Here is a 25,621-nt window from a genome sequence, read left to right on the forward strand (position 1 = left end):
CTCAGTGGATAGAGCGTCAGCCTGCGGACTGAAAGGTCCCAGGTTCGATTCCGGTCAAGGGCATGTACCTTGGTTGCGGGCACATCCCCAGTAGGGAGTGTGCAGGAGGCAGGCAGCTGATCGATGTTTCTAACTCTCTATCCCTCTCCCTTCCTCTCTGTAAAAAAGAATGCACATGTACAATATCCAATGGGCACCATACAACATAGAGAGCACTTTCAGCAAATAGGAAAAGGACTCATTTTATTAGATTGAGAAGGCTTCATCACATAAAAGAGCTGTACGTCATAGCAAGACAATGGCTCCCACTAACAGAAACTGAAAATATAGAATTCTAAATGTATAAACACAAAAATTAGGCATGAGTTTCCATTCTAAAAGTTTCACTCTAGAAAAATAATTCAATGTATTATTAAATAGTGACATCATGTAATATATTCAATATGGCTTAATTCACATATTTGAGGAACAAGAGTTAATAAAATATGTTCTAATGAATAGCATTACATTTTTAAAATTTATGTATGTTTAATTGTGGTACAGTACATATAACATACAATTTACCAATTTGAAGAGTGCAGCTCACTGGCAATAAGTACATTTACACTGTTGTGAAACCATCACCACCATCATCTCTAGGATATTTTCATCTTCCCAATTTAAAATTCAACCCATTAAACACTAACCCAACTTCCCTTTCCCACCCAACTCCTGGCAACCACCATTCTACTTTGTCTCTATAACTTTGCCTACTCTAGGTACTTCATATAGAAGGAATTATACAGTAGTTGTACAATTGTGACTGGCTTATTTCACTTAGCATAGTATCTTCAAGGTTCATCCATGCTGTAGCATGAATCAGGCTCCAAAGTTCCAGAAGTTACATCAGACAGATTCTGCTGGTGCAATTGTCTAGGTGGAGACACAGATTCCTTGTGCTTTCTTCCCTACCATCCTCCTTCCAGCTCCCTCAGGCCATTCTGTTTCATTCTGTAAGTTGTATGAGAACACAGTCCATGTCTATCTGAACAGGCACACTAGTCCTAGTGGATAGAGAATCGGCCTGTGGACTGAAGGGTCCTGCGGTCAGTTCCAGTCAAGGGCCCAGGCTCGATCCCCAGGCCTGGTTTGGATGCATGCGGGAGGCAACAAATCGATGTGTCTCTCCCTCTCCCTTTCACTCTCTCTAAAAATCAATGGAAAAATATCCTCAGGTGAGGGGGGCGGGGGGGAATAGGCACACTATATCAAATCAATTGTAAAGGAAGCTATTTTGATATTTAAGAAGTTACTACGAAAGAGTATGCTTTTTTACTTGTTGCCATGATTATATATCTGGACTATTATTTTAAAGTTCAATTCTAACCAAAGTATTTTTCTTTCTAAAAACACCAAGAAGTAATGTTGCAAAATGAAAACCAAAAATATAAGTACAGCTCATTTTATGAGAAATTCCTTCAAGGCCAAGTAATAATTTGTAACAAAACCACAAATGAAGTTCCAAATAAATTCCCTTAAAAGTTACTCCCTGTAAAAATTAATGTCTCGTGACATTCCTCCATATCTTTAAAATTAAGATTAGAAAAATGGAATCACTTGATTTAAAAAATAAAAATAAAAAAAACACTGAGAAATTCTACTTCCAGTAATGACAGACCAAGTAACATGGACCCCTCCCATTGTGGTTAACAAGATGAAAATCCTTTAAATAATGGAAAAGAAAAGGAAAATATGCTTAAAGGCATTAGAGAATTACAAGAGATTGAAGACTTGCCAAGCCAGGATATGGTGGGGAACAGAAGACTAGGGAGGTGAGGGTAGTATTTGGGCCTTTTCCATGGGAACATATGCTGATTCTGGAGGGAAGCATCTGGGAACCCAATTCATGCTCTTGACAACCCAGAAACTAGAGAGTCAGGCATTGGAGTGATGTGACATTACATTATATTGAATGTATGTGTCACAAAAGTGACCATCCAAATAGCCACAAACATGTGAAAAGATGCTCAGCCTCATCAGTAATCAAGCACAGACATATTAAAACCCCCAAATACTGCTACACATTTAAAACCACAATGAAATTCTCACCAGAATGGCTACAAAGAAAAATAATGACAATACCAATTACTGACAAGGTTATGGTGCAACTGAAAAACTCCTAGATCACAGACAGAGTGCAAGGTCATATGGCCACTTTTTAAAACTAATTGGCAATACCTTCTAAAACAAAACATATTCTTGCTATATATCATTTCATCCCTAGATGCACAGCCAAAAAAAATTTAGTCCACCAAAGGACATGCACAACATCATTTATAGCAGCTTTATTCATAATAGCCAAAAGATAAAAATAACATAAATAACTGTCAGTAGAGTAGATAATGTGTGGCATATGCATACAATGGAACACTCCAGAGCAAAAAAAGAACAAATGTGCAGTAACAGACATGCTCAGATAGAACTAAGAAAACTTGTCTCCAGTAGAAATTGTGCTGTAAGTAGTATTAAGGAAAAATTTTCAGGATGATGAAGATAAATATTACAGAGAAACTTGAATGTTCTACAAGAAATGTAAATATGTAATTCATAAATACATTTTCCTTCTTAATTTATTTGAAATACATATGGCTGTTTAAAACAAAACATTGCAACACTGTCCTGTGGGGTTTATAATGTAGATGGATGTAACACATATGACAACTACATCACCAAGGATGGAAAATGGTGGTAAATGGACATAAATGGTTGCAAAGTTTTCCTTTTGCATAAAGTGATACAATAACTCTAAATAAGTTGTGACAACTTGAGAATGTATAGTGTAATCCTAAAGCATCCATTTAAAATAAAAAAGAAAAACAGCTACTGCTAAAAAGATACTGGGTAAGTTAAATGAAAATTTTATAAGTAATCATTTAACCCAAAAAAAGGCTGGACAGGAAAAACCAAAGAACATGTCATTATATATTTGTCCAAACTTACAGAATGTCCAACACCAAGAGTGAATCCTAATGTAAACTACAGACTTTTGGTGATTATGGTAAGTCAATGTAGGTTCAGCAATTGGAACCAATGTACCACACTCTGGTGGGAGAGGTGAGTAATGATTATGCATGTGTGGAAACAGAAAATATATGGTAAAAGTCTGTACCTTCTGTTCAGTTTTGTTGTGAACCTAAAACTGCTCTAAAAAAAATGTGTATTGACAATTAAATTAAAATTAAACATATGAGACAAACAAAAAATACATGGTAAAGTTATAGTTCTAAATCCAACTATATCAATAGTTACACTAAATATATGTAGAACTAAACATTCCATTTAAAGGGCAAGGATTGTCAGAGTGGAATGTTAATGGTATGTTAATAACATAGAAAACATTCAGTAATGCAAATCAATAAACTATAGCAACATACATACAGATGAATTTCAAATTTTGAAGGATAAAAAAAAAGGTTATCTATTGTATAATTACATGAAGTTTAAAAGAAGGCAAAACCCAACAAGGTATTTAGAGATTCATATACATATAGGTGGTAACACTATATGGCAAACTAAGACAGATATTACCACACAAGTGAGGAGAGCTGTGACCTTCAAAGGTGAGGGGTGGCATGGAGGGAGTGCTACTGGGGCACTGACAATATTTCCTTTTTTGACCTGAGTGGTGTAAATAATTTTTATTCATTTCTGCTACATTTGTGAAAAACAAAAAATTACACCGAACTGACTGACTAGATTAGTTTACAACTAAAAACTGTGGGTTTAATAATGTTAGAATAGAAATAGTCATAATAAAAACACAAAAAAACATATGTATTTAGAAAGGGTACTCACGGTGATAACATACAGAATAATTCTATGTCCAAAAAAAAGTATCAAAAAATTCTCAAATTCATAATCATTTTATGTGTGTGTGTGTGTATGGCTAATATGCAAAGTGTCCCCTCCGGAGTTCCACTGGGAGAACGGAAGTTCAATCACTCACTATGATGTGTGCTGACCACCAGGGGGCAGTGCAGAACGAAGGAAGGCTCTGGCCGGCAGCCAACAGCCGGGGGTAGGAAGGCCCCAATCGGCCCTGATCGCTGGCTAGGCCCAGGGACCCTACCCATGCACAGATTTCATGCACCGGGCCTCTAGTAAGGTATATAATGTCCCTTAACTGGTTCCTAAATATGAAATTCACATTCTGGAATAGATAATAAAAGTTTACCAATGACTAAGTCAATTTCTTCACAAGGTGTAGGTTCTTTATTACTCAAAAAAGTTTAGTCTTATATTAAACAACTTTTTAGAAGACATATCTTGGTATATTTTGAGTTTACTAGAATAATGAACAACTTAAACAGCCAATATGACTGAAAGAATGCTAGCTTTACATATATTGTTTCTTTGGTTTTCTTCATTAAAAATTACTGGGAAAATCACTGGTCAGTCCAGTTTAACAGCATTCACTACCTTAGTCTACAAAATTCAAGCAGGTAGACAACTTTTTCGCCCAAAGGTTAACCTCTCCTAACCTCTATTGCAACAACAAAAATACCTAACATTTTTAAATAGCTTTCATCTCTATCACTAACTCCAATTTTCCTGAGCTAGAGGTTTGGGTAGGCAAGATGTGTTCTCCCATCAGCTGGAAACCCTCAGGTGCCCCTCTACTATCAACAGGATGAGCACAAGAAAAAGTCACTTACCTCTTGGGGCAGTGGAAAAACTGGCCTTTTGAAGACATCTGTTTCTAATCTCAAGATAACTTAATTCCAATATGAGTAATTTTAATAATTTTTTTAAAATTTTGGTGTTGGATGAGAGTAGGCTTGTTTTTTTCTGAACCCACCTTTCCAATCTATCGGATCTCCCGTGGGCTCTGGCTCTGCTACAACCTGCACAAACTCAAAAAACTCCTGAGTAAGAACAGGTCTTTGTACTTATATGCAGAGCAGGGTCACTGGTCCTGGATTCACGTTGCAAATCTAACTGCTTCATCGCCATGGCCAACCTTCATTTCTCGACTTACAAAATTGGCAAACTAATTTTTAAAAGTGCTTACAAGATAATAAGAAATGTTAAGCTGGCCCTGGCTGGTTTGGCTCAGTGGATAGAGTGTCGGCCTGCAGACTGAAAGGTCCTAGGTTCCATTCCGGTCAAGGGCATGTACTTTGGTTGCAGGCACATCCCCAGTGGGGGGTGTGCAGGAGGCAGCTGATCGATGTTTCTCTCTCTCCCTCTCTTTTTTTTTTAATATATTTTATTGATTTTTTTTTTATTTTTTTTTTTTTACAGAGAGGAAGGGAGAGGGATAGAGAGCCAGAAACATCGATGAGAGAGAAACATCGATCAGCTGCCTCCTGCACACCTCCTACTGGGGATGTGCCCACAACCCATGTACATGCCCTTGACCGGAATCAAACCTGGGACCCTTCAGTCCGCAGGCCGACGCTCTATCCACTGAGCCAAACCGGTCAGGGCCGATGTTTCTCTCTCATCCATGTTTCTAACTCTCTAACCCTCTCCCTTCCTCTCTGTAAAAAATCAATAAAATATATATTTTTTTAAAAAGAAATGTTAAGGTATTCAGGGACTAAATTATCTAGTACAGCTAAATGAAGAGTATACCCTGACTTACAGCATAATAGAGGAATATACTGTAATAGTTTGTTAGTGCTGCCATACTGAGTACCATACACTGGACGGTTTAACAGAAATTTATTGTCTCACAGTTCTGGAGGTTGGAAGTCCAAAATCAGGGCACTGTAAGGGATGGCCAGGTTCTCTCCATGTCTCTTCACATTGTCTTCCCCTCTACGTGTCACTGGTCCAAATTTCCCCTATTAGGTAAGAGCACCAGTCATACTGGACCAGGGCCCATGCTAATGACTTCACTTTAATTTGATTACCTACATAAGGACCCTATCTACAAAAATCACACTGTGAGATACTGGGGGTTTAGAACTTCAGCATGTGAATTCTGGGTAAACACAATTCAATCTATAAAATAAAACGTGTGTATACTATATATACGTGTGTATATATTATGTACACATACGTATATAACTAGAACATCCTTATCAATTTTTGAGAATTTCACTCACTCAGTTTTTTCATACCACTTTTTAAGTGCCTCATACCTCTCTTAATATGTATTTGTAACACAGTGTGACATATTTCTATTTCTTTATAGATACATAACACAGATCACACATAAACATCCATGCTTCATTGCTAAACAGAGGTGTTTCAAGCCAAGAAGCCCGAAATAAACATTCAAAATAAAGCATATTTTCCAATGGAGGTAAAGATTACAGTGTAACCAACAGGAATGTGCAAGCCAGCAATAATTTAATTTAGTAGCTGAGCCAAACCATGATAGTCCACTTTAAAAATACAGAAACTTGAGAAAGTGATACTGTTACAATTGTTAACTATGGAATGCAAGAACATTTCTTTTAAACTTCAAGTCACACAAATCCATTTTGTATATTTATTTTTCAAAGAAATGTCAACTCAGCACATTTGGGATTTGAGAACTTGAAAATAACTGAATCCTTTTCCCTGTTATGTGCATGGTAACACCAAATGTAAATGCTATTATGAGGTTCCAGTTACCACAGGATTCCGCCTTCACACAGACTTATTTTTATGCATCTCTCAGAAGGAAATACCGATCGAAATATGGAAAGTGCTCCCCTTTTAAACTATTAGCAAAAGATAAAGGACCAGTCTGACTCTTAAGTGCCTTTGCTCTTTCATTTTTAAAACGTCGAAACAGTTTTTAAAGGATCATGCCTATTCATAAAGACAAATCTGTCCCATCAGGTAAAAAAAATCACATAACAGCATATATATATATATATATATATATATATATATATATATATATATATAGAGAGAGAGAGAGAGAGAGAGAGAGAGAGAGAGAGAGAGAGAGAGGAAGATTTTTTTTCTTTTTTTGTTCTTTTACTGTGGTCAGAAACACATAACATAAAATTTACCATCGCTACCATTTTTGACTGTGCAGTGCAGTCGTGTTAACTATACACACATTGTTGTGCAACAGATCTCTAGAAATTTTTCATCTTGCAAAACTGAAACTCTATTCACTGAACAACAACTTCCCTCCTCCTCGAACTTCCAACCCCCTGGCAAGTTCTACTTTCTGTTTCCAAGAGTTGCACTATTTAGATAACTTATGTATGTGGAATCATGCAGTACCTGTCTTTTTGTGATGGTCTATTTCACTTTTCGCTTAGTATAATGTCCTGAAAGTTCATCTGTGTTGAGGCACATGAAAACACTTCCTTCTTTTTAAGGTTAAATAACATCCCGGTGTATGTATACACCACATTTTCTTTCTCAGTTATCTACTCATGGACATTTAGGTGGCTTCCACCTCTTGCCTATTACGAATAATGCTGCAATAAACATGGAAGTGCAGATATTTCTTCGAGATGCTGTTTTCAACACTTTTGGATATATATCCCAAAGTAGGATTGCTTGGTCATGTAATTCCATTATTATTTTTTAAAGGAACCTTCATACTGTTTTCCATAGCAACTGCATCATTTTATATTCCTACCAACAGTGCACAAGGGTTCTAATTTCTCCACATTCTCGCCAACTCTTATTTTCTGGTGTTTTGATAATGACTATCCTAACAGATGTGAGGTAATATCTCATAGTCTTTTTGAATTGCATTTCTCTAATGATTATTTTATGTTGAGCATCTATTCATATTTTTGTTGGCCATTTTTATATATCTTCTTTGAAGAAATGTTTTTTCAAGTCCTTTGCCCATTTTTAATTATATTGTTTTTTTGTTCTTGAGTTGCAGTTCATTATACGTTAAGTAATTATATAATTACTTATCAGATATATAACTTGCAAACATTTTCTCCTATTTTTTAGGTTGCCTTTTTAGTCTGTTCACGCAGTTTTTAAGTTTGATGCAGTCCCATGTGTCTACTTCTGCTTGTGGTGCTGTGCTTTTGGTGCTATATCCAAGATACTATAATGGCCGAACCCAGTGTCATGAAGTTTTTCCCCTATGTTTCTTCTAGGAGTTTTCTAGTTTCAGGTCTTACATTTAGGTCTTTAACCTATTTTGAGTTCATTTTTTTATATGGTGTAGGGTAGGTCAGAGCACAACTTAATTCTTTTGCATGTGAGTATCCAGTTTTCCCAACACCATTTTGTTGAAGAGACTATTCTTTCCCCACTGGGAAGCCTTGACTTCTGTCAGAGATCATTTGAGTAAATACGGGAAAGTTTACTTCTGGTTCTCTACTGTGTTCCATTGTGGGGGTTTCTGTTGTTGTTATTGATTGATTGATTGATTGATTGGTCGTCTTTATTGTTGAAACTATTACCTATGTACCCTTTTCCCTGCTTTCCATTGTCCTATGCATCTGTCTTCATGCCTGTACCAAACTGTTTTGATTATTGTAGCTTTGTTATGTTTTAAAGTCAGACCTCAAACTCTGTTCTTTCTCACTGTCCGGGGTCCTTTGAAATTCAATATTAATTTTAGAATAGTTTATTTCTATTTCTGCCAAAAAAAATGACATTGATATTTTGATAGGCTTTGCATTGACTGTGTAGATCATTTTGGGTAGTCTAATAAAATTAAAACTTCCAATTCATGGTATCTTTCCATTTATTTGTGTCTTAATTTCTTTCAGCAATATTTTGTAGTTCTCATTATGCCGTTTTTTGACTTAGTTTGTTTCTAAGTATTTTATTCTTTTTTGATGCTACTATAAACAGAATTGTTTTCTTAATTTCCTTTTCAAGTTGGTCACTACTAATGTATAGAAACACAACTGATTTTTGCATGTTGATTTTGTATCCTGCAACTTTTCTGGATTCATTTATTAGCTCTGACAGTTTTTTGTGGAATCTTCCTATATGCAAGACCATGTCATCTGCAAACAGAGATAGTTTTACGTCATTCTTTTTTTTAATATTTGGATTGATTTATAAAGAGAAAGGAAGGGAGAGGGAGAAAGAAAAGCATCAATGTGAGAGTGGAACATTGATGGGATGCCTCCTTGCATGCCTCCCCTCCACCTCCACCCCCACCCTTCCCCCCCACACACCAGGGATCAAGCCCGTAAGCTGGGCATGTGCCCTGATCAGGAATCAAACCAACAACTTTTTGGTACATGGGCTGACACTCAACCAACTAAGCCACACCTGCTAGGGCTATTTCATTCTTTCTTATTTGTTTTGTGTGTGTATATATGGTTTTTTTCTTTTTTTCCTGATTATTCTGGCTAGGACTTTCAGAACTACGTTGAACAGAAGTGGTGAGAGTGAACTTCCTTGTCTAGTTCCTGATCTTTGAGGGAAAGATTTTAATTTTTCACCACTGAGTGATGTTGGCTGTGGGCTTTTTATGTATGGCCTTTGTTACACTGAGATAAGCTCCTTCTCTTCCCTGTTTGTTGAATGTTTTTATTATGAAAGAATCTTGAATATTGTCAAATGCACTTTCTTCATCAATTGAAAAATAATCATGTGAATTTTTTCTGTTAATGTGGTGTATTACAATGATTGATTTTATGTTGAACCATTTTTGCATTTTAAGAATAAATCCCACTTAGGCATGATGTATTAGTATAATTGTCTTAATGTGTTGTTAATTTTGGTTTCCTAGTTTTTGTTGATAATTTCTGTAGTTTTCTTTTCTTGTAGTATCTTTGACTTTGGCATCAAAATAATGAAATCATCCAAAATAAATGTGAAAGCATTCCCTCCTCAATATTTTGAAGGAGTCTAAGAACTGGTGTCAATTCTTCTTCACATGTTTAGTAGCATTCTCCAGGGAAGTCATCTAGTTCTGGGCTTTTCTTTGTTGGGAAGTTTTTGAATAGTGATTCAATCTTCTTATTAGTTCCAGCTCTGTTCAGATTTCTTATTTACTTATGAGTCACTCTAGAACAGCAGTTCTCAACCTGTAGGTCGCGACCCCTTTGGGGGTCAAACGACCCTTTCACAGGGGTCACCTAAGACCATCGGAAAACACATACATAATTACATATTGTTTTTGTGATTAATCACTATGCTTTAATTATGTTCAATTTGTAACAATGAAATTGGGGGTCACCACAACATGAGGAACTGTATTAAAGGGTCACGGCATAAGGAAGGTTGAGAACCACTGCTCTAGAAATTTCTCCATTTCTTCTAGGCAGTCTTTTATAATCTTTTTTTATTTCTGTGGCATCACTTGTAATGTCTCCTCTTTCATTTCTGGTATTTATTGAGTCTTCTCATAAGTTTGAACGCTAATAAATGATGCAGAACTTCTATCAAATTCAAATCCACTCTTACAATATTTTGTTGCTCAAACCCACTTGCTCTGACTTGATCAAGATACTTTTTATAGATAATGCATTCCAGATGTCCATTCACTAATAGTAAATATATTTATTTTTTAAGACAATATTTCTGTTTAGGTATGACTACCAGCAATATTTTACTAAATTATAGATCCCTGCAAAAAATTAAAATTCTAGCCCAGCCAGCATGGCTCAGTGGTTGAGTATCGACCGGGGTTGTGGGCTAGATTTCCAGTGTGGGACGTGCAGGAGGCAGCCAATCAATGGTTCTCTATCATCATTGATGTTTATCTCTCTCCCTCTCCCTTCCTCTCTGAAATCAATAAAAATATCTTTTAAAAAATTAAAAATCTATATAATCTTGAGTTTCCTATTCCCATATAAAAATATTTTAAGAAAAGCACTCACCCTGGGCTAAAATAAACATGTCTTTGTATGAATCCTCCTGCAACACTTACTAAACATATATTTTTCCTTGCTTTTTAATTAAATCATCCTAATGAAGCAATGTAAAAGATAATAAAGTCTTACCAAAATATTGACTTCGCTTTGGTATTTCAAAAGCCCAGAATACAATAAAGGGATCAACTCAAAACATAGGTAATATAAGCTTTAATGGTCTTCTGTACAAGGTAAGGAAAATACTGTGTTGGTTTTAAATAATCAGCAAGCAATTAAAACAATTCTGAAAATAATTACAATTTGGACACAGAAATGTCTTTTTATTTATTAACTACAGGCCCGGTGCACGGATTCATGCACCAGTGGGGTCCCTCAGCCTGGCCTGCAGGGATCGGGCCAAAACTGACTCTCTGACATCCCCCAAAGGGTCCCGGATTGCGAGAGGGCAGTTCTCGGTGACGCACCCCAGAATCGGGCTCCCTCCTCTCTGGTTCCGGGTGTGTCACCTGAGAACAGCAGCTGCCAAGTCACTGCAGCTTGGCAGCTCCTGAGTTGAGCACTTGCCCCCTGGTGGTCATTGTGTGTCATAGTTACCAGTCAGACAGTCTGTCAGATAGTCGCTTAGGCTTTATATATATAAATTTTAGTCCTCACTCAAGGATGTTTTTTATTGATTTTTAGAGAGCAAGAAAAAGGGAAACACTGATCGGTTGCCTCCTGTACACACCGTGACTGGGAATCGAACCCACAACCTAGGTATGTGCCCTGACCAGAAAGCAAACCCACAACTTTTGGTGTACCGGACGATGCTCCAACCAAGTGAGCCACCTAGTCAGGTCCACAGGAATGTCTTCTAAATTGAGATATTAATCTAATGAACATGACTACGTTTCCCTGCTATGTTTTTCTAGTGCAGTGGTTCTCAACCTTCTGGCCCTTTAAATACAGTTCCTCATGCTGTGACCCAACCATAAAATTATTTTCATTGCTACTTCATAACTGTAATGTTGCTACTGTTATGAATCGTAATGTAAATATCTGATATGCAGGATGGCCTTAGGCGAGCCCTGTGAAAGGGTCGTTCGACCGCCAAAGGGGTCGCGACCCACAGGTTGAGAACCGCTGCTCTAGTGGTTTAGCTGACCAATATAAATCCTGGCACATGAAGCTTGATAACTGGACATGCTGGCAAAGGAAAAGGAAACTGTGACAAAAAGATGCTACTCTAGGAAGCATGCAATCTCCTCTGTTCATCTAACACAGTCTGTCAACACGAACAGGTCTCAATTATGATTTACACTGTCATCCCTGCTCAATTACTGAAGAAAACCTTAAATTAGCTAACATCTAGGCCACAGAATACAGTGCATTGCAAAACTTACTGCCAAGATGTCAGAAAACAGAGCTTGTAGTTAGCTCTCTTGTGAGTACTTGCTCCGCCAAAGCCAAGACACTCCAAACGTCCTCATTCTACCACCTTCCCTATCTGCCATGAATGTGCGTGTGTATGGCACAAAATAAGACAAATTCCTGCCAAAACTACTCATGTATGTAGAGCTGAGTCAGCTTCCAACACTGCATGCCAAATACTATTGGGCTGCTGTTGTAACTGTGCCAAAGACTCAGAATACCGGAGCTGGCAGGGATTTTAGGGACAACTAATCCAAAATCCTGAGAGGTTAAATGACTTGTCCAAGGTGACGGTGTCAATAGCCAAACAGTCATGAATTCAAGTCACCTGACTTCCAGTTACCCATCTCACTGAGGATTGGACTATTTCAATTAAACCTATAATACCATAATGAGTATCCTGGTGAATTATCTCTTATCTGAAATGTTTTAAAAATCATATTTAAACAAGTATCCAGAGATGTGTTATTATAAGAATAAGACAATCCGGTGTCTGCAAGTAAATAACATTTAAAATTAGATTAACCTTGATAAGTTTCAAATTTATAAAACTAACCCAGATTGGACACCAATAAAAATTACTCAACATTAACCTCACTTAAGTTTTACATATCCTTATTCAGAGTACAACATTCTACATAGCCCCTGGCCTGAGGGGAAAGACTACCTCACATGTGGACAATTACTCTGCCTTACTTACGTAAGGGAGAACTATTTGGTGTTTCTTAAGGCCAAGCACATGCCCTAGGCTTTAAAGTTCCCATGGAGTCCACCAGCTCAAAATAGGACAGTTTTTAATCCAGATCCATCATGGAACTTTTATTCTGTACACAGTGTGGCTATTCTCACAGCACTGGGCTAGATGCTGGAGAGGAATAGGAGAGGAATTTGAAACACAGGCCATGTAACAGGACACCAATTATGAGTCAACTTTATAGGCATTATCACATAATCTTCATGATAACCCTAGGATAGTGGTATCATTATCCCCACTTCACAAAGGAAAAAAAATGGAGAAAATTTAGCCTAAGTTAGTAGGAGGCGGAACTTTGAAATGTCAGCATTCTCACCGAGAAGGCTAAACCACCTCTGTGCCTACCACCACATTTCTAACTGGAGACGCACAGTAATCTATTCTGCAGCGCAGTTTATCATCCTAGACTCAGATTTGACATCTCCATACTACATAAGAGTTTCAACTCTGCAATACCCTAAGAGGAAAACTAGCGTCTACATTCACTCAGAATTCTAAAAAGATATCCACACCCCGTTTAAAGGGTTTACAGCTTTTTTGTTTGTTTTGTTTTTTGTCTGTAAAACACGAACCCAACAGCATCTATGTCTCATGGGCTTGTGCACGAGAAGCTGAGATGACAGAACAGGCACAAAGAAGTGGAACAGTGTCTCACACACAATACGTGCTCAATGAAAGTCAGCCACTGCTTTCAAAAACACCACCATTCTCCAGTAACCATATTCCTCAAAACAGAGTTCCAAAGGAGAGAAAAGCTACACAATTCATTTCTACTATAAGGTGGTCTACAACTGAAAAAAAAAGTTTTGGCTAACTGTACAATGACTCAATCATAAAATTTTAATTCTGAAAACTGCCTAGAAATACAAAAACATGTAACATATTAGGTTAAAATATGTATTTCTAAGTAGTTGTTGAATACAAAACAGTAGTTAAGGCTACAAGAGCAACTCCATAAACTCTATGTAAATAGTCAAGGGCTCGATTTCAAGGGAGAAAAAAATGAGTAATAGCTGTTAGGATGGTCAAATTACTGATGATTGTTTTTCTTTTTAAAAGTTTCCCTCATCAAAGATACAAGATGGTGGCCGGGTAGGTAGAGGGTACACTCACCTCCTCCCAAAACCAAGCTGGAATTACAAGTTAATTACAGAACAATCAACCAGAATAACAAAGGGAAGACTAGCTGAAGAGAACCTTGTAACCAAGGATTTACAGAAGATGCAGGGACATGAAAGGGCTGGCCCCGTCCCACGGGCAGCAGCTGAGATTAAGGAGGGATAGCTAAGCAGCAAAGGTTTCCCCCCTGAGAAGGGTGGGGTCTCAACCCCAAGCTGGGCTCCGCAGCTCAGCGCACCTGAGCCAGGAAGAGGCACACACCTAACAGTGGGCTGTGAGATTCAGTGGGGATTCTGTCTGCCAGGGAGAGGCAGTACATGAGTGAATAAAAAAAGCTGCAGTGCACTGACACAATGGAATACTACTCGGCCATAAAAATGAAGGAATTCTTATCCTTTCTGATTATACATACCTGGACCTGGAGAGTATTATGCTAAGTGAAATAAGCCAGTCAAAGAAAGACAAGTACCATAAGATTTCACTTATATACAGAATCTAATCAACAAATTAAACTAACAAACAAAATAGAAGCAGACTCATAGAGAACAGGTTGATAGCTGTCAGAGAGGAGGGGGTTGGGGGACTGGGTAAAAAAGGTAAAGGGATTAAGCAAGAAAAAAAAAAAACACTCATAGACACAGAGAAAAGTATGGTGATTACCAGAGGGAAAGGGGGATGGGGGAAGGTATTAGAAGAGGGGAGAGGGGGTAAAAGGAGACTTGACTTGGGGTGGTGAACACACAATACAATATACAGATGATGTATTATAGCCAGTACACCTGAAACTCATATATTTTTATTAACCAATGTCACCAATAAATTCAATAAATAAATTTTTTAAAAAAATAAAAGCTCCTTTCACATTACTCTTTAAATTTCTATAACAAAAAATTGTGGTTTTGAGTTATTTCATCATATACTAAGTAGGTGTCCATTTTACCTAACGTAAGGGGAATCTGTAAGAAAATTAGATGTATTTTGAGCCTGCTGTGCAGTAATAAAGACAATATATCCCTCCCACAGGGATACATCTGTGCTCTTCCCCCAAGTCTCTTACCACAAGCCACTCGCAACAACATGCCAGTTACCAATTATGCTCCTAGACTAAAATGCTTCAAGATGATTTAATAACATGGAGAAAGTACTAGCATCAAGGGTAAAAGGAATCAGAGAATCTGAATTTCAATCTTCATCTCACTATCTAGCAACATTTTGCAAAGTGTCCACCTACCAGAGACTCACACAAGATTCTTCTCAAAATCCAGATTCCTACCACCACTAACAACCCTCAAACCTACAAAATTGGACTCTCTTAAGAGAGGCCCAGAGTTTGCCATTTTGCACCATCTCCTCAGGTGATGTTCAGGCACACAAATATTACAAACTATTGATACACAGACATTATTCAAAATTTCAGGAAAAGAAACAAGCAGAACTCTAACTCTGAACTGGTAATTCAATTACTTCCTAATTTCTTACAACCACCAGCTCAAATAAACCAGGTTGTGGGAATCACAGGTACAAGGAAGAAATATCCTGCAAATTTGTTGTCTCTGCTCCCTAACCTATGAATCTTCCCCAAAAATAAGTTGGCAAGCTTTATCAATAGCCTTAAAATGCCCAGGCCATTTACCCCCAAAATCTCCACTGGTAAGAATTTTTCCTATGAGAATACTCAAGGATGCAAAAAAGGTTGTTAGGCAAAAGTGTTTGGGGCAGCAGAATTAATTTTCATGGCCTGCCATTTCTTAAGCATGCGCACTGCATCTGGCCCTGGCGGGTGCTTTACGTACAGTATTTCTAACCCTCACAACCTAGAAACTACTTTTACCCCCAATTTTAGAGATCAGAGGGCTGAGGCTCAAAGAAGTTATTAAAGTGAACCTCGGCCACACAACCAAGAAATGACAGAGCCGGGATCTCAATCTCAGGAAGGAGGAGTACAAACATCAGGCTCTTCCCACCGCCCCTAGCCACTAAGAATGTTTACAAAACGTTGTACTGTTTAAGCAAAGTATGATAGGTCAAAAGGGAATATTATACAACCACTAAAACCATGTTCTTCAAGAATCTTTAATGAAATAGAAAATTCCCATGATGCAATCTGAAGTGAAAAAGAAGGGAAGTGCGATCCCAGTTTAGAATTTAAGGGACACAAGTCACACAAAGGCAGAGACTATATTTACCTCAGTTGTGCCTGCCGCACCAAAGCCTAACACTGTACATGGCATATCAATATCTATCACAAAAATACATTACGTGCAGGCAGATTTTTTAAAGACCAGGAAAAAATTTCCAAAGTGTTATCAGTGGTTCATGTAGGATTTGGGACTTAGGGGTGACTTTTGCTTTTTTACATCTGTTTGTACTTCCAAGTATTCTGTAATAAGTTTGTATTATTTCCATAATCCGAAATAAAGCAATGTCTAATATTCAAATCCTATGTTTACGCATCTCCCTATACATAAGCTGCAGTTAAGTTCCAGATCAACTCAACATGCAGACTAATATGTGGTTTTTGTATTCACTATAACAAAGAAACTACTTTGTAGCTAGAAAGTGATCATCTTATTTTTATATGCCAGTATCTTTTTTTAAATATATCTTATTGATTTTTTACAGAGAGGAAGGGAGAGGGATAGAGAGTTAGAAACATCTATGAGAGAGAAACATCGATTCAGCTGCCTCCTGCACACTCCCCACTGGGGATGTGCCCGCAACCAAGGTACATGCCCTTGACCGGAATTGAACTTGGGACCCTTCAGTCCGCAGGCCGACGCTCTATCCACTGAGCCAAACCGGGTAGGGCTATATGCCAGTATCTTAAATGGGAGTGGGATTTAATACTTGTTGCAAACATAAATATTTTATCGCCTATAGTCATTAGTCGCTTAATAGGGAGAAAATGGATTCATAACATCTACATAATGTTTGTATCGATGGTTTGTGCATTTTAGATATCACCCTAAAATTTCAGGGGTCCTCAAACTACAGCCCGCGGGCCACATGCAGCCCGCTGAAAACATTTACTTGCCCACCGGGTGCTTTTGCCGCCGCTGTGTGCACAGGAATTTGTTCATAGTTTTTTTTTTAAAACTATAGTCCGGCCCTCCAACAGTCTGAGGGACAGTGAACTGGCCCCTTGTTTAAAAAATTTGAGGACCCCTGCCCTAAATGCTAGCACTACAAGGATTAAAAATCAAATGTGGTGGCTTTTGCAACTAAACAAGGGTTTCTTGCCAAGATGATTCCTGCACATTGCAGAAGCCATTATTAATTAGTATTAAAAATGTGCCTCATCTCCAGTAATTAACAGGCATTTTACATAAAAGAATCTACATGGTCACTATTATCCCATGCGTTAAGAACTATAATTTAGAATAAACCCAGGATGAGCCAATTGTTATATTTAATTATAATGGTCATTCTGGACCATTTCTAATAGCAAAACATGGCACAAATCTGATAATTCTACCATCAAGCTGCCTCCAAACTGACTTCATCTTCTGCTCAAATTCTGACTTTGTTAGCCAAATTATACTTCAGTGAAGAATTTACGGAAAAACCAAAGGACCTGAATTACAATGAATCTGAAATCTAAAAGCAAATTGTGATGGGTGGTGGGTGAGAATGGAAGAGGGAGGGGAGAAAGAATACTGTAGAGTAATGGAAGGTAAAATGGGCATTTGTATTGTGTCATTTTCAATGAAAAAAAGCATTTGCTATGGAGAAAATTGTGGAGGGGAAAATAAAAAGACAGTTACAGAACTCGGTGGTCCTAGGTCGTATTTGTAAAAGGGGTAACACAATGAGAACAGCTTTATATGATCAAAGGTGTTTCTTCTCTGGGATTGAGATTTACTACTCGATTATGAAAAAAGAAAAAGAAAGGAATCTGCCCACTTATATTACCAAATAATCTAAATTCCAAGGGATTAACAATACAGGCCTAAATCTCCAATACAGGTAAGCTTTTGCTTCCGTTACACCTTGGAATTTTTGTCACAACGCCCTCTGCTCTGCCCGTGTAGGAAAAGAATGGTTTGGATCATCCTTCTTCCTTGCCTACTTCTAGAGAACCTGGAAGAGAGGTTACATTCCCAGAATCTCTTGCAGCGAAGAGTGGCCAAGAAAATACAGACGGAAGTTCCAGGACAGAGAAGCCTTTATCACATAAATAGCCAAAATCTTGAACAGAAAACAACTTTTGTTCCCCTCTCTTTCCCTGCACAGACCACAGGGCAAATCAAGGCACAGCACAGCCAGACTATAACAATGAGGCCAGAGGCCACAGGCTCAGGACAGCAGTGGCAAGAAGGGCATTTGCTGTGGGGCCTGGACCGCTTGGCCTCAGACGTTTTGTTAGTTGAGGAAAATAACCCCAGCTTGTTTAAGCCACTGTGTGTTGGGTTTTCTGTTCATCGCAGCCAAATACATTCCTGCCTGTTAAACTCACTGATATGGCAAACCTTCCAGTGTTTTAACTCATCAATGATCAACTAAACCAAACCCCCCCCCCCCAAGTCTTCACAGAGATAGGATTTACTGAGAGTGCAAGCAGTTACTGAGCGTGCTTAATCCTCATTTTGTCCTCACAGGTCTCCAGAGATGCGACCTTAGGACCCCCAGCCAAGACAGTCTGATGGCAGTTTCTGAGCTGGTTACTGCCAAGCTACAGTCTCGGGTGGTTTTTGTTGTTGTTTTTCATTTAGATTGCCAAGTAATCTTAACCTTCAGTTCTGCTCTCTGACTCAACTATAACTGTCCTAACGAGTTTTCAAATAGGAAGAAGTCTTTCACTAAAAAATAAATCAACTGTTCCCGTAGCAGCGGTCGCCAACCGGTGGTCCTCGGATCGCTGGTGGTCCGCGAGGTCCAAAAGGCTGGCGACCGCTGCAAAGAAAAGGATTACTATGCAGTTTAAAACACAAAACAAACCTGACAAGCATTTCTTTCTAATGTTAGGAAGCCTTTACCCATCACGTGGCACAGTGTGGCTGCTGCGCTAACGTTTACTAATAAGCACCATGTGCCTGGCACTGGGCTAAGGGTTTCACATGCATCGTCTCTCATTCAATGCTCACAGGATCCCCAGAAGAGGACACTACTGTTGTCCCCACCTGACGAGTGCGCAAACAGAACACGTTAGCCTGGGCACAGCGTTTTCTTTGAAAACGTCTTTCTAGACATCAGTGAATGACAAGGTCAGAGAAACAAAATATTAGAAGGGAAATTAATTGATCTTGCTTATAAGTCTTTCATAAAAATATCAGAAGTGAATGGCTAAGGACAGTTCAAAGAAAGAAATAAACTCAAGGCAGGAACAATTAAAACTAAGGGGGGTATAAAAAGCCTTCCCATCCTGAGAAAAGTCTAAAATTCCACACTCACGTTTAATATGCTTTTACTCAGTAAGTACTCAACCATCTTTACGAGGGACACTGTGAGCTAATGGGAAAAGGCCAATAATAATGTTTTGAGAGCTGCGAATGTCCATTTTATCATAAGACCACTTAATTCATGTTCCAATATATTTGATTTTCATTTTCAATATAAGAATGTGAATTTTACGAACTATAGTTTATAGTGAATATGGTTTTATTCATGTATTCAGCACTTCCTATGTGGCCAGCACTGTGATGTCTTACATACATCTTTATTCTCTTATCACAACTACCTAAGGATGCAGGCACTATTATCAACACCTCCTTTTAGAAATGAGTCTGCAGGTGATGAATTTTCCCTAGCTCCCTATTAAAAGGTAACACCCAGCTCTGGTTAGTTTGGTTCAGTGGTTAGAGTGTCAGCCTTTGAACCAGAGGGTCATAGGTTCGCCCTGACCGGTTTGGCTCAGCAATAGAGCGTCGGCCTACGGACTCAAGGGTCCCAGGTTCGATTCCGGTCAAGGGCATGTACCTTGGTTGTGGGCACATCCCCAGTGGGGAGTGTGCAGGAGGCAGCTGATCGATGTTCCTCTCTCATTGATGTTTCTAACTCTCTATCCCTCTCCCTTCCTCTCTGTAAAAAATCAATAAAATATATTTTTAATTTAAAAAAAAGGGTAATAGGTTCGATTCTGATCAAGGGTACACATTTGGGTCCCTAGTTGGGGCAGAGGGAACCAATTGACGGGTCTCTCTCACATTAATGTCTCTCTCTCTCTCTTCCTCCCTCCCTCCCTTCTACTCTCTAAAAAAAAAAAAAAAATCAATGAAAAAAAATCCTCAGGTGATAAATAACAAAATAATAACAATAAAATAAAAAAATGAAAGGTAACACCAAGATTCAAATCCTGGTCTGGCCCATAGCCCTGTATTTTTTTTTTTTTTTTGACCAATACAAAAGTTTATTTAACAAAAGTTCAATGTGAAAATGGACTGGACTCTATTTTCATATTGTAGTAAAACAGGTGCTGTGGAGAGGGGACGTGTGGGAGCAGTTGATTTCTCTGGTAACTACATCCATTCTTCATACTCGTTCCAAGGCTTCTAACATGATGATACTATTTCCTCGTATTACCACCATCCCAATATTGTTCTGTTGCCCACCAGTTGCCATTTCCACACATTCATCTATCACAAGATTCATAAAGGGATCAAATCCCCGTCATATTCCTTGGACATGTCTGCCACCATTCAATTTCAATGACAACTTCTTGTCCATAAAGTTTTTTAACTCGGGAGGGTAAGCTTTGCTCATGGTGGCCAAGCGAGCTGAAAGATACTTCCAAACGGAATTCGGGGCCGCTGTCCATAGCCCTGTGTTTTTAACCACTAAGCTTCATAAAGTAATTTGTTCTTGTTGTGTATTAGCATTAATCAAACATTAGCTAGAAAACTATAGTAAGCTTACTTTTTATTTATCTTCATTTCCAGTACTCCCATTTTCATTTCTTTTTGCTTATTTCTCCCTACTCCCAGCAGAAGATCTGAGAGTATTCACCAAATCATATGACAATCTTCACTGAAGTTTGTCAAATTAAAGAGGTAACTGCTGCTCTACTTCTAATCAATGTGTGATAGGCTGTCTCAGTGGCTAGTTCAAGCAAGCAGAAAAATGCCCCCAGTTGTGCCTGTTATTATAAAAATGCAACATGGTTTTTAAAGTCCTTAACAGCAATATCCAAAAAGCCCAGCAGATGTCAACCTCAATTCATGAAAATAGAACATTTCCCCCCTTTTAACACTTCCTTCTTTCTATGATGAAACTCAAGGGATTCAGAACTTTGAAAATTCCTGGGCTTCTGAATTTGATGTAGGAATTTTTCATTGTACTGTACACATACAAGTTTTTTCAACATAAAAAGAAAAGCGTAACCGTAAGATGTAAACAACAACTGAAAATGAAAAAGAAGAGTTAAAGTATACAAAGTCCATTTTGCCTCTCAGGACTCTGGCAAGCTAAGACTATTTCTGACTCTTGACCCATGTATTTTCTACCTCTCCACACTTCCCCCTCTACCTCTCCTCCCTCTTCACGTATCAAAACTCTCGTTTTAACTAACTTAAATGAATCAGCTCTATGATCTCACATAGAGCGTAAAATCTAAATTTTGAAGAGCAATATTAAATAAATTAAAAACAATTTTTCTTTATCCTTAAACAATGCTGTCCATGGTATCTATCCCAATACTGAACATACCCGATCAAAGCCTTAACTAAACTTGAAAGTAAGTTCCCATTTACAAAACTGTTGAAGATGATAAATTTTATTACCCATTTAGGTTTGAGCAAAAATGTCCAACACTCTGTATGGCTATTCCAAGGTAGTTAGTAAGCAAAATAAAAAGAAGAAAAGAAACACTACTGATTTTTCTCTGGTAGTTTTATGTATATCAAATCTGTGGGAATTTAATGATCATCCAAGAATAGTATTTCATTTCTTTGACCACTACTCCATTGCCCATATTTTAACCTCACTGAATTTTTGGTCCATTGCGTAGAAGAATTTCTCTACTAATAAAAATACAACCCATTAAAGATTAACTTGCCCCCAGGACACTCTCTCTGGAAACAAATTCCAAGCATTACAATCACCAATTCACACTATGTAGACTTAAAAGCAGATAATCTTATTTATCCTGATTTAAATTGGAAAACTGCACATAGTTTAAGGCAACTGTGAAAAGAAAAATGGCAAATCCAAACTCACAATAATCAGAAACCCAACCAAATGCAGACTTCACTTACTTGGCACTTTCCAAATGAAAAGTGCTACCCTGATATCTATTTTATTTCTACAATTACGAAATTGCAAAATTCTTTTGGGCCCATTATTTAGGAATATGATATATGTCAGAAATTGTGATTGGCACTAGAAATCTTTTGAATCTATATTGTAATATGTATTATTAATAATAATAAAACTGATATATATTAATTTCTTATCATTTACCAAACAGTGTGACCAGTTTTAGCTTATTGGGCATGATCTCTTTGAATTCTTAAAATCCTAAGGGTAAGGTACTAATTTCAGTCCCATTTTACAGATGAGCGAACTCAAATAGAGGCCTAGGAACTGTCCCAATGCCCCATAGGGATTTATCTGTGTGATTCCAGTGCCCACATTTACTATAACCATTTGGTATAAGGCAGTAAAGCACATGATTATGTTTGGTTCCGAAAACTGGTCTTGTTCCTTCAAACTTGGTGGTTCTATGTAATGTGACACTAGAAACCATGCATCACAAACGCCTGGTACACTATGCACTGGTTCCACTGTCAAACATGTTCAAAATTTACTTTCTTCGATGGCTTAATTCACTTACTGGTAATTTTGGAAAGTTAAAGCTCTATGTTCAATCATTCGAGAATTCTTAGGGGTTAAAATGTGAACATTTTATTACATATTGGCTGGTGAAGAAATGTGAATATTTTATTACATACTGGGTGGTTAACTCTGTTAAGATTTTCTGTAAAAAAAACACAAAAACAAAAAACAAAAAAAAGTATCACTGCAAAGCAATACTAAACCATCTCATGACAGAATACCAGTATCAAAGGGGAGAGCCTTCGAATAAAAAATTTCTAAAAGCCTCACCTATATTTCTTTTTTCTCTAAATGAAAATTGTTTCAAAAAAGAAATCCACTTCTAAAGCTCAGGTTATGCATGAGGGCTTCCTGGAAGCTAGCATCGCTGTCATCATTTCTACGTGCACAGGTAAAAACAGGTAAGGAAGACGCAGTATTATTAGAAGAGCCACCATCACTCCGAATTCATGCAGAAAGCAAATTGGAAACTTGTTGAACAGGAGGGTATGTGGTCTATCAGTTAAATCCAAACAATCACACAGCAATATTTTTTCTGAATAAGTGTAACATTTTGTTTTATAACCAGAAACTAGGTCAAAAATAATTCATAAAACAAACAAAATAACTAAAATGGGTTATCAAAATGCAACTGGGGCTTTAATTTCCAGATCTACTTGGCAATATTCTTATTTGAATCGTTTATCGCAGTAGTAACTCTCCTAAAGTCACATAATTTAAGGGGGGAAAAGAGAGGAAGAGTGAGAGACATGACAAGCACTAGGGATGTTTATCAATAAAAATAAGCAGCAAGGGAGATGAATTTGTAGCTCATCCAAAAACGTCTGCCAAACACTCCTGCTATTTGTTTCCACCAAGTTATTGTTTTGGAAAACATGTTGTTCTCTCTTAAAATAACCTGCTTAAATGTTCTAAAAAGCCACTGCATTTCCAGAGGCTAAATAGCTCCCATATTGCGATGCATTGACTGATAAAGTCAAAGTAAGTTATGCATAAAGCCACACACAAAAAAAAGTTGGAAGGCTCCAATGCTCCCTTGTTATAAGGACACGAGCTACTGAATGAATCCACTACTCACCCTTGGTGAAACTAAGGCCTGGTCCTTTACAGTACTGTATGACAGCCATTCAAAATGCCTATCCCTCCACGTGAAGGAAATCAGCCACATCCATGGCTGCAGTTAAGCTAGTAATTACCATTTTAAGAAGGGCAAAATGACCTTCGACATTTTAGCAATCACTCTGAGAACTCCAATCCTCCCCTTAAAACACAGAATGTGTTTCTAGTCCAACATGGTTCAAGCTGTGATGCCTCGGGAAGTACCAAAGAAACTAGGGAGTTAAAAAAAAAAAAAAAAAACAAGTTGTGAAAGACATAGTCAGACACCCAAAGTACAGGAAAATTTTTATGAACTTAGTGTAGCTCAAGATGTGTTTTATAAGCTGTCAGGAGATGAACACACACTGTCCTCCAACCCAGCACCACTGCCCTGACACAAGCCCCAGCTTTGGATGCTCACCCCCATCCCGGCCCCTCTTACTCCAGGGTGGAGGATGGGGGGCGGGAACTCCTGTCTTAAGCCTTGACATCTGCAGGGAGTTTTCCAATAGCCAGACAAGGCCCCTCAGCTGGAGGAAGTGGATACTGACAAGAGGAAAGAGAGAAACAGAGAGAGACAGAGCTAGGGTTCAAAGCTGCCAGCGAGTGGGGAGAGAATCACACAGCCTGTGCGGTCTGAGTGGGTCCGGATGGCACAGCCCAGGTGTCCGGGCCAAAGCTGGCATCTCCAAAGTGCAGAATGCCACTTGGGCGCGCCGGCACAAACCCGGCCTCAGGCTTCTCTGAAGCCGGCAAGTTAGCAGAGGGTTCCCGGTGCCTAGAGACCTGAGAGGCGTGGGAGGGTGGAGAGTCCCGCTAGATCTCTACTCCCCGGGTGTCCCCAGGCTCCGCGGGGAAGGGGACCCGGGAACGAAGTCGGCTCTGGGCCGGAGAGGCGGGCGCTGGGGCGCGCGACAGGGATGTCCGGAAAGGAGTTGGGGGGCGCACACCGGGAGTCCGAGAACGCGGGGGGATGCCCACCTTGTAACATGGCCTCAAGTTTCTTCCTGTCCACGCGGAAGCGCTCCTCGCTCCACTCCGGGCTGTGCAGGGGCGCCCCGGCGACAAGGTCGTCCTCGGAGCCAGGCAGGGGCGAGTCGGTGCTGCGCTCGCTGTTGGAGCCCGGGTCCGACTGCGCCGCCAGGTAGCCGGGCTCGCCCTGGGCGGCCATGGTGGGCGCGCGGCGCTCGGGCTCCGGCTGCGGCCGCCGCTGTGCCTGCGCCGCCGCCGCCTCCGCTCGCCGGCCGGGCTCGTCTGGCTCCCCGCGCCGCGGCGCTACCTCGTCCGCCCGCAGCCGCCCACGCCGCCACCGACGCCGCCGCCACGGAGTCCCCGGCGCATCCCAGCCCCGGGCGCCGCCCACGCCGCCCGCCGCCCCGGGTCCCGGCCGCGGTCTCGGGCCAGTGGCTGCACCGCCCCCAGCCAGCAACGCCCGCGCCAAATGAGCGCGCCGCGCCGCCCGCGCATCCATCCGCGGAGCCCGGCGCTCCCTCCCCGCCCGCCGCCGCCGCCGCAGCCGCGCGCTCATTGGCCCGGCCGGCCCACGGGAGCCCGGCGGGCGGGCGGACGCGCGCGCGGGCGGGCGGCCCCTGGCGCTTGTGCTTACTCGCGCACACTCGCTCTCCACGTACGAACGACCGCTTTTCTGCACTTAAACGTATGGATCTTGTCCCACACACGTACTTTCCTATTTCTTCAAACACAGACACTCTCCAGGTCCAAGCACAGC

The 25,621-nt window shown here is 39.5% G+C and overlaps 1 protein-coding gene and 1 pseudogene across 3 annotated transcripts in view; both read right to left on the bottom strand.

The window, feature by feature from the left end:
* Window positions 1-25,322, bottom strand: part of BICC1 (BicC family RNA binding protein 1) — a 244,257-nt gene extending 218,935 nt beyond the window's left edge. For all 3 annotated transcript variants that reach the window (XM_059662679.1, XM_059662678.1, XM_059662680.1), the window contains exon 1: window positions 24,874-25,322. In XM_059662679.1, the coding sequence (XP_059518662.1) occupies window positions 24,874-25,063 (190 nt within the window). In that variant the 5' untranslated portion in view covers window positions 25,064-25,322. The remainder of the gene's footprint in view (window positions 1-24,873) is intronic.
* On the bottom strand, window positions 20,341-20,767 carry LOC132214537 (small nuclear ribonucleoprotein G-like; annotated as a pseudogene).
* Window positions 25,323-25,621: the final 299 nt, after the last annotated feature.

Source organism: Myotis daubentonii, chromosome 13 (genome assembly GCF_963259705.1).
Source record: "Myotis daubentonii chromosome 13, mMyoDau2.1, whole genome shotgun sequence".
NCBI lineage: Eukaryota > Metazoa > Chordata > Mammalia > Chiroptera > Vespertilionidae > Myotis > Myotis daubentonii.